At 45.6% G+C, this 10,000-nt stretch overlaps 1 protein-coding gene across 1 annotated transcript; it reads left to right on the top strand.

Annotated features, from left to right (window-relative positions):
• The first annotated feature begins 6,266 nt into the window (after positions 1-6,266).
• Positions 6,267-8,701, top strand: SNAI1 (snail family transcriptional repressor 1). The gene is made up of 3 exons (XM_073682702.1): positions 6,267-6,439; positions 6,581-7,099; positions 7,708-8,701. Exons 1-3 carry the CDS (start codon positions 6,361-6,363, stop codon positions 7,887-7,889), a joined length of 780 nt encoding a protein of 259 aa, XP_073538803.1. The 5' UTR covers positions 6,267-6,360; the 3' UTR covers positions 7,890-8,701.
• The last annotated feature ends 1,299 nt before the right edge of the window (positions 8,702-10,000 follow it).

The following is a 10,000-nucleotide window of genomic DNA, read 5'->3' as shown; positions in this document are numbered from 1 at the left end:
TTGCATGGGTTTCCTCCGGGTTCTCCGGTTTCCTCCCACACTCCAAAGATATACTGATGGGGAATGTAGATTGTGAGCCCCAATGGGGACAGTGATGATGATGATATCTGTAAAGCGCTGTGGAATATGATGGTGCTATATAAATAAACATAATCAGATAATTGAGACATGGGGATCCATCGGAATGCTCTCATGTAATTGCCTCTTTTCACCGCTAGATGGCAGTGATGTTGCCGATTTGAAGCTCTTTCTCTTCTGGCTAATGTCAGGATGTGAGGGGCAGAGGAATACTATCAGCTTAGGCTGATTGAACATTTCTTAAGAAATTTGTAATAAAAATAAAAGTTTACAACAAATGCACAACTGAGTCTGCTCACCATTCAGAGTATGGAGCCAAATCACCTCGCCTGGATCCGGTCCGAGAAGCTGCAGTAACTCAGATGAGGAAAAAGGGAAGGATGATCCAGCGTATCAGGCTAATTTCTTAAAATAAAACATAGCTTTTATTGTGCCCATTAAAACATTGCTCCACACCAATTGTCCATGTGGTGCACTACAAGGATCAGGACCTACGCGTTTCGATGTTTAAGTCTTAATCATGGTCTTAAAAGTTTCAGCTCTGCCAGGCCTTCCTTCCTTCCTCTTAGCCCACAGAGTAGTTAGTGCTAGCACAGGATTCAGGAGCAGTAATGTGCAGCCAGACACAGAATTTGATGCTTTTGTTAGACCGTTTCCCCATAGCCTGACTCCTACCTGGCGCCTTGCTTACAGAAGAGGTGAGTATCAGCCGGGGTGTAGTGTCACACCAGTCCTCAACTTGGGCCACGTTCACATATTGAGTATTAGATCAGTATTTTACTTCAGTATTTGTAAGCCAAAACCAGGAGTGGAACAATCAGAGGAAAAGTATAATAGAAACACGTCACCACTTCTGTATTTATCACCCACTCCTGGTTTTGGCTTATAAATACTGATGTAAAATACTGACCAAATACTGAATGTTGCCTAAATCTTAGTATAGAGCTACATATTTATAGTACCTGCTCAATCGATGATTACATTTGAATGTCTTTTCCTAGTGATTGTTGTACTGCACGTTCACCAGTAGGTGGTGCTGTTGCTGTGTCACTTGCTACAATGTAGACTCTTCTGTATCAGGGACTGACCATCATTATAAGTACAGATAAAGGTTTACCTGCAGTCCTATGTAAACCTGTGGCTAAATTAATATTTAAATCTGCTGTAGTAAGTAGCTGTTGTTATTTCTGCCACTTTTATGATGACCTCCTGCACAGAAACAGAAACCAACAGACCATTCTAGTTTATGGGATCCGTCGTGCACCGGTTTTGTCTATCCGATTAATGGAAATGTTCCTATAACAGAACAGAAAACACAGAACTCTAAATACCAGTGTGATCCCAGCCTAAAATGTGCAGTGCAACCGTAGACCACAACCCATAACTACACTGAAAACTCTGCTAGGGGTGGATTTTACTAGAAGATATTTGTGCAATATATAGAGTGGAAGGGGGCAGAGAAGTCTGTCACAGAGAATCAGATGTGGATAAGACGGTGGTCCTTTTGAAAAGGTTTCTCTGTATTTGTCTCCACTAAATCTAAGGTTGAGGCTGAATTTAGACGCCAGTGAAATGCTGTCTGTGTACAGACTCTGGTCCCCCAACCCAAACTCAACAGTCCTGTATATACCTATGAGCAGTGGTGGACACAGACAGAAGAGGGTCCTTGTGCAAGAACAGAACATGGGTCCTTTCCAGTCTAATAACTCGCCAAAATGCACAATTTCACCTGTTTGGAGCTGGATGTGGCCCCGTTACCTTCTAGGCCAAAATGTCCGCCCCTGCCTTTGAGGCTGTTTAGTTTTGGTCAGAAAACCCTCAGCCAGTCCATACATCACTGACTGTGTTTCATGGACATCTAAATTCGGCCTAAACCCCTATTCAGAAACATGAGAGTTCAGTGTTTTCCACGCTTAGAACACGTACCCATTATAGTCTATGGAGCTGTTCACATGTCTGTGTTTTTTTGAGGACTGAGTGGTCTTCATAAAAAAAATCCCGGAGATGTCCATTTTTTATTGGAGTCACGGATCAAAATTACCCACAGAAGTCTATGGGTCTGTGAAAATCGTGGACCGCAATCAAATGTCATAAGGTGAGACATCAGAATGCCCCCGCCTGGACAGTGGTCCTCGATGAAGGTGTCCAGTTGTGGTGGTTCCAGGGAAAGCTGATCCTTTTATCATCATTTTGGCAGCTGTTCCTGATTTTAGAGAACGGTAACAGTTTCTGTATCACAATAATGGTAAAATCTCCTTTGCTGATAGATAGATATGGCACTTGGACCTCTGCTCCATGGGTAGTGAAAGCTGCTCATAGACAAGTCAAACCTTGGAGATCAGGCTCCGTTGTGCCATCACCCATCTTTGATACAAGGGGTGGAAAATGGGCAAACAAAGGCAGGGGCCTACACTAATGCACCATTGTGAGTGATCTTTTGGTTTGGAGTTCTACTTTGTCTGATCTGTATCACTTCTGCAGTTGTTACTTTGTATCTTCGAGGTTTGTGCATTTGGGGGGTTACCACTAGCTGATCAGGAATGTTCTCTTTGGGCCAGAAGCTAAGAGGGTTTCATCTCGGGTGTATATAAGCTATATGCACTCTCGGAAAAGGACACCGTCATTTCCCAGCCACCCATGGACAACATGAGAGAGACTGCAAAGTTAAAAGTGACCGGCGGGAGCCAGGATCCCTCTGGGTCTGCTGTCACCTGTCCATACTGTGGTGTCAGAGGAATGTGGAGGGGTCAGGTGGCATCTGGCCGACACGTGTGGGCCTGTCTGAAGCAGAGTTAAAAAAAAGCTGGACAACTTTCCTAACAACCCTAGGGAGAAATAGGGGGACCTGAGATGAAAGAGCAGCCCCCCACATCCACCCACTTTGTAAATATTTAGGAAGTGTGTGGATCTTCCCATGATCTCATTATCATTAGTATTAGGGTATGTTTACACCCGGCAGAAATTTCGGCTCATGAATGTAATATGAATGGGGGGGGGGGGGGGGATATTTCTGTGACGTGTGCATGGATTTCTGCAAACCTCATTCGGATGAATGACACAGTCACAGACATTTCTGCAACAAATCTGCCCTATCTGAATTATTCCTTTGATTTGTCTTCCAATAATCCAGAACGTGCAAAGTTATAGGATAATCCAGAATTTTGGAAAAGCCAGATCAACGGCAGATACTCTTACACATCCAATAATTGAGAATATATGATAATCCGCCACCTATCTGGTCCCATATATTACAGTGTATAGGTGTTGTATAGCACATGCAAATGTCCTAAATGATGTAGTATTGTAGTGAGGCAGAGAGCGGCTCATGCCTCCTCTGATGGATAAATACGATCAGTATTATCGGGTAGTGCCACTTGCTTTGTGCACCGTCTGGAGCTTTGGGCTTTATTCACACATCAGTATTTGTATGCCAAAACCACGAGTGTCTCCAAAACCCAAAACAGGTGTCAATCTTTCCATTATAGTTTCTCTCTGTAAATTCTGCTCCTAGTTCTGGCATACAAACACTGACCAAATACATATGACAGACTCCAGGGTTTGGACCCAGTTGCCATGTTGTTGTTGGTGTGTGTTTTACCCATTGAGCCGCACAGCGGGCTCAGCTTCTTTTTACCCCCCAAAAAAACAAGTTCAAATCATTGTCTGCAGTGTAAATAAAGGGCAGAGCACAAAACAACAGAACCCCGGGGTAAAGAAGCCTGCAAAGAGGGGAGTGGAGGGAAAGAAAACTATTAGGAGAGGGCGGGTTCCTGCATTGTCTCCAGTAAGGAGTTGGCACAATGGAGTTTTGTATTGGTGACAATGTGTGATAATTCTCTGAAGGACCCCATGTGGCCTCCCCCCCTGAGCCTGCACCATCATCAGTGGTCAGTGCACAGGTATTTATGATATTCTTAATTCTGGTGGACATGTAATACTGGCTGCTCGGGTATAAATGCCATAGGCCATGGCTCCACTATCAGTATTTGGTCAGTATTCCGTCAGTATTTGTTCTCAGGAGTGGGAGCCAAAACCAGGAACAATCAGAGAAAAGGTATAATAGAAACAAGTCACCAATTCTGCATTTATCACCCACTCCTGGTTTTGGCTCCCACTCCTGAGAAAAAATACTGACCGAATACTGACCAAATACTGATAGTGGGGCCGTGGCCTTATACTCAGGTATTATAAATACTGAATGTGCAAACATAGGTTCAGAGTGCTCGGGTATAGATGCTGAGTGCTCGGGAATAGATGCTGAGTGTTCGGGTATTGATACAGAGTGCTCGGGTATTGATGCCGAGTGCTCGGGTATAGATGCCGAGTGCTCGGGAATAGATGCCGAGTGCTCGGGTATTGATGCTGAGTGCTCGGGCATGTACAGGTGGTTGATCAGGGATGATGGTGCTGTGATAGCTTGTACAGGTGGCTGATCAGGGATGATGGTACTGTCATCTCATGTACAGGTGGCTGATCAGGGATGATGGTGCTGTCATCTCATGTACAGGTGGCTGATCAGTGATGATGGTGCTCTGATATCATGTACAGGTGGCTGATCAGTGATGATGGTGCTCTGATATCATGTACAGGTGGCTGATCAGTGATGATGGTGCTCTGATATCATGTACAGGTGGCTGATCAGGGATGATGCCGCTGTCATCTCATGCACAGGTGGCTGATCAGGGATGGATGATGGTGCTGTGATCTCATGTACAGGTGGTTGATCAGGGATGATGGTGCTGAGATCACATGTACAGGTAGCTGATCAGGGATGATGGTGCTGTAATAGCTTGTACAGGTCAGGGATGATGGTGCTGTGATAGCTTGTACAGGTGGCTGATCAGGGATGATGGTGCTCTGATATCATGTACAGGTGGCTGACCAGGGATGATGGTACTGTCATCTCATGTACAGGTGGCTGATCAGTGATGATGGTGCTCTGATATCATGTACAGGTGGCTGATCAGGGATGATGGTGCTGTGATAACTTGTACAGGTGACTGATCAGGGAGGATGGTGCTGTGATAGCATGTACAGGTGGCTGATCAGGGAGGATGGTGCTGTGATAGTTTGTACAGGTGGCTGATCAGGGATGATGGTGCTCTGATATCATGTACAGGTGGCTGACCAGGGATGATGGTACTGTCATCTCATGTACAGGTGGCTGAGCAGTGATGATGGTGCTGTCATCTCATGTACAGGTGGCTGAGCAGTGATGATGGTGCTCTGATATCATGTACATGTGGCTGATCAGTGATGATGGTGCTCTGATATCATGTACAGGTGGCTGATCAGGGATGATGGTGCTGTGATAGCTTGTACAGGTGACTGATCAGGGAGGATGGTGCTGTGATAGTTTGTACAGGTGGCTGATCAGGGATGATGGTGCTGTGATAGTTTGTACAGGTGGCTGATCAGGGATGATGGTACTGTCATCTCATGTACAGGTGGCTGAGCAGTGATGATGGTGCTGTCATCTCATGTACAGGTGGCTGAGCAGTGATGATGGTGCTCTGATATCATGTACATGTGGCTGATCAGTGATGATGGTGCTCTGATATCATGTACAGGTGGCTGATCAGGGATGATGGTGCTGTGATAGCTTGTACAGGTGACTGATCAGGGAGGATGGTGCTGTGATAGTTTGTACAGGTGGCTGATCAGGGATGATGGTGCTGTGATAGTTTGTACAGGTGGCTGATCAGGGATGATGGTACTGTCATCTCATGTACAGGTGGCTGAGCAGTGATGATGGTGCTGTCATCTCATGTACAGGTGGCTGAGCAGTGATGATGGTGCTCTGATATCATGTACATGTGGCTGATCAGTGATGATGGTGCTCTGATATCATGTACAGGTGGCTGATCAGGGATGATGGTGCTGTGATAGTTTGTACAGGTGGCTGATCAGGGATGATGGTGCTGTGATAGTTTGTACAGGTGGCTGATCAGGGATGATGGTGCTGTGATAGCTTCTACAGGTAGCTGATCAGGGATGATGGCGCTCGGTTATGTCACCAGTCAGACTTGTGTCTCCGGCTGAAGCCCCCAGTTATGTTCTTCATGTCTTTCATGTTCTTCAGTTTCTCTCCTTTACTACAGGGGAGAAGTTTCGCCGGAATCCTCAGCTGCGGGCACCTGCTGGAGAGAGGGCGTGTCCTGTACGCCCCCTGTGACGTGAGTGGTCCCCGGCCGCAGGCTGCATATTAGGCGGCGCAGCGCTGAGCAGGACAGTGCCTTCCCCGCTGCCAGCGCTGACAACCTGCAGCCTCCTGCCGACACCATGCCCCGATCATTCCTGGTCAAGAAACACTTCTCTGCCACCAAGAAGCCCAACTACAGCGAGCTAGAGAGCCAGACAGGTAAGGAGCAGTCTGCATGCTGCAGCCCTCTAAGGGACCACAACTCCCAGCAAGCCTATATCAGGAATGCTGAGCATTGAGGAGTGCATGTCAGGTAATGGTAATGCTGTAAATCTGATGTCCTGTGCTTCTCTCTTGCAGTCTACATCTCCCCCTTCCTGTATGACAAGTTCTCCATCCCTGTGATCCCCCAGCCTGAGATCCTGAGCACAGGAGCTTACTTCCCTCCTCTGGTCTGGGATACTGGTTTACTTACAACCTTCTTCACCACTGAGCCTGACTACAGCAAATCTCCCATCTCCACATCCAGCGATGACTCCAAACCCCTGGACCTCACCTCCTTCTCCAGCGAGGATGACGAGGGGAAGACTTCGGACCCCCCTAGTCCTGCCTCGTCCGCCACAGAAGCCGAGAAGTTCCACTGTAACCAATGCAGCAAGTCTTACTCCACCTTTGCCGGACTCTCTAAGCACAAGCAGCTGCACTGTGACTCGCAGACCCGAAAGTCTTTCAGCTGCAAATACTGTGAGAAGGAATATGTCAGTTTAGGGGCCCTAAAGATGCACATCAGGAGCCACACGCTGCCCTGCGTCTGCAAGATCTGCGGAAAGGCCTTCTCCAGACCCTGGCTGCTGCAGGGACACATCAGGACGCACACCGGTAAGGACCTGCCCTCATGCTCCAGATTGGGGGGGGGTTAGACCACATTCAGACATTCAGTATTTGTAAGCCAAAACCAGGAGTGGGTGATAAATACAGAAGTGGTAACATGTTTCTATTATACTCCTGATTTTTGGCTTACAAATACTAAATGTGGCTTTATAAAAATATTGCACCCATCTGGATCAGATCCCTTGTGACTTTGTGGATCTGCAGACATAGTGGCCTCTGGATGACAAAAGCTGCTGTACTGGCTGCTATTAGGGCAGGGTATGCAGTTGCACCTGTTGGTACAGTGGTGGCGAGGCCGGGGTCCCCCTCGGACCCTCCAGCAGCTGCCGGCAGCTCACTTTCACAATACACCTTAATCCTGGGCACAGGGTCCCTTCTGATTGTTGTGTCTTGTATGGCTTTGATTTCACACCCTCTTCATGTGCTAAAGACATGAATTGTCTGGGATAAATGACTGGTAGACCCTGCACATTAGCATTTTATACAAAGGATGAATGACCATTTAATTAGCCATTTTTCTACACTCCCTAAAACCTTACATGTAAGTTTTTCTAATTTTCCAGTCATTCATTTAATTCTTTTTTTCTTGTGACCAGGTGAGAAACCATTTTCCTGCACGCATTGTAACCGGGCGTTCGCCGACCGCTCCAATCTCCGCGCTCATCTGCAAACCCATTCAGATGTCAAGAAATATCAGTGCAGGACCTGCTCCAGGACTTTCTCACGTATGTCCCTCCTTCACAAGCACGAGGAGTCGGGCTGCTCCGGGAGCCATTGATCGCTTCCTTGTGCACAAGAGACTGTTACATGAAGGGTTATCCCAAAATACAAGTGCCTTGGCTGAGTTCAGCGGGCGCAACCCGTGGGGGTATCTATGACACTTATATAATGCTCTTAGGTGCTGATGGTGATCCAGGGCCTCCTTGCGATATCGGGGACACCTGCTCCAATATAACTGGTTCTCAAAAAAAAAAAAAAACAAACAAATTTCTTCCTTTTTTTATGGAAGCAGAAAAGGGCTATTTCCTCTATTTTGATGAAGGACGGAGTCAAAGTGTTAAAATGCATTCATATTTTTTGTGATTGTATATAGATAACTATATGCCAAGAAGGTGTTACTATGCAGCGCTGATATCCCACTTCCAGGCAGCTGTTCGGCCGCAGCACAATGACTGCAGCGTTAACAATGATCAGGAAAGAGCGAGCCGCTCGCGGTCACCAAACAACAATTGTGTTTACAGAGCTCTCCAGCACCTGTTAATTCGCCTCTTAAACAACTGCCTTTCATGAGATCTCGCATTAATAGCGAGCAGTTGTCAGCCGATACAATGGCTGCCTGTGAATGCCGGCCCACGGACAGGTGGATGCCGAAAACTTGCTATTTATGTGCAGGAAAAAAATGGTGTCAATTCTGTTCTTGCTCTTTCTTCCCATTTTTCTACATAATCCGTGCAGATGAATGTTTACATTTCGATGGTACACTGGTATTTATATTTTTTTATCTTCCACATTTTGTACTGAATGAAACTTTTATAATTAAACACAATTTATTTGATATGAAATAAAAAAAAAAACAAACAAACAAAAAAACTCTTAATTTATAAAACTTTGGTTTGGATATTTCTTTATTTTTTGGGTGGTTCTGAAAGTTTGAGTTTCTGAAACGTTAACCTTTTTTCTCCCAACTTTACAAAAAAAAAAAGAGAGTTGAGCTTCACTCCCCCTCCCCAGGTCCAGCTTGGAGTCTCCACCACTGCTCCCAGTGTCTTTTATTGTTTGCAGCCCTGACGTCACATTGACCTAACTTGGGTGGACTGCTGAGCTCACTGATTGGCTGAAGCGCTGTAAACGTGACATCAGGTGCAGCGGTGGGGATTCTGCGCTGGACCAGGGAAGGGTGAGTAAAGAAAGTTCTTTTTAAAACAAACAGCAGCTGCAGAGGACACGGATTTTAAATTAAATGAAATAAATTAAATTTTAATTAAATAATTTTTAAAATTGGAAAACCCATCTAAGATCTGTAGGATGGGGAGGCTTGTGCTGTAAAGGAATCAGTTTTACAATTGTGTCTGGCACATGTTATATATAAATTTTTCACTCTCCTATATAGTGCCATATCATATTCTGCAGCACTCTACAGAGATCTTCATCACTGTCCCCATTGGGACTCACAGTTTAATTTCCCTATCAGTATGTCTTTGGAGTGGAGGAAACACGGGGAGAACATAAAAACTCCTTGCAGATGGGATTCAACCCCAGGACCCCCGAGCTGCAGGGCTACAGTGCTAACCACTGAGCCACCTTGCTGTCCTTTCTTCTCCCAGTAGAAGGGTTGATCCATGCGAGCTCTTGCAGCTACAGTGCTATTATCTAGGAACTGTAACATCTTGCTTTATAATAAGTATTAGGGGCATGCTGTGATTTTTAGTCCTGTGGCAGCTGGACGGAGACAGGTTGCCAACACTTTGTAGCATAAAACAATCGAAACTTTATATTAGGAAATCATTGTAGAACAATATATGGTGTACACTTGATGCCAGTAGGAAACACCTGCCAGTGTTAATTTCCATTTCATGTTTCGATGGCAGGTGGTGGAGAATTCAGAGTCTCTTATCAGTGGGTAACGCCAGGGCTACATGGTGACAGCAATACTTTGGACACATTTTTTTCAATAAAAAGAACCATATAATTTGTAGCGCAGAAACATTTGTGCAACTTGTCGATGTCACAGTGCAACTTTGATCTTCATGCCATGAAACCTAAGATGCCAGGTAGCTCTAGGGTTAAGTGACAAAACAATAAAGACTCCATAATGCTAATAGTTTATGCCTCACTTACTTGTCATTGTCCAGTCTATAGGAGGATCACATTATCTCCCTCTAGAAGATT

Source organism: Phyllobates terribilis, unplaced genomic scaffold, assembly GCF_046119375.1.
Source record: "Phyllobates terribilis strain yellow unplaced genomic scaffold, ASM4611937v1 Scaffold_5__5_contigs__length_657084704, whole genome shotgun sequence".
NCBI classification, from domain to species: Eukaryota; Metazoa; Chordata; class Amphibia; order Anura; family Dendrobatidae; genus Phyllobates; species Phyllobates terribilis.
The sequence above is the reverse complement of the archived record's forward strand: the minus strand, read 5'-3'. Positions and strand labels throughout refer to the sequence as shown.

What these genes read in the sequence shown, in the direction of transcription:
- SNAI1 (XM_073682702.1), top strand. Translation starts at nt 6,361, where the DNA reads ATGCCCCGATCATTCCTGGTCAAGAAACACTTCTCTGCCACCAAGAAG. An exon ending in CGAGCTAGAGAGCCAGACAG is followed by an intron (nt 6,440 to 6,580) that starts GTAAGGAGCAGT and finishes TCTCTCTTGCAG; the next exon opens with TCTACATCTCCCCCTTCCTG. An exon ending in ACACATCAGGACGCACACCG is followed by an intron (nt 7,100 to 7,707) that starts GTAAGGACCTGC and finishes TCTTGTGACCAG; the next exon opens with GTGAGAAACCATTTTCCTGC.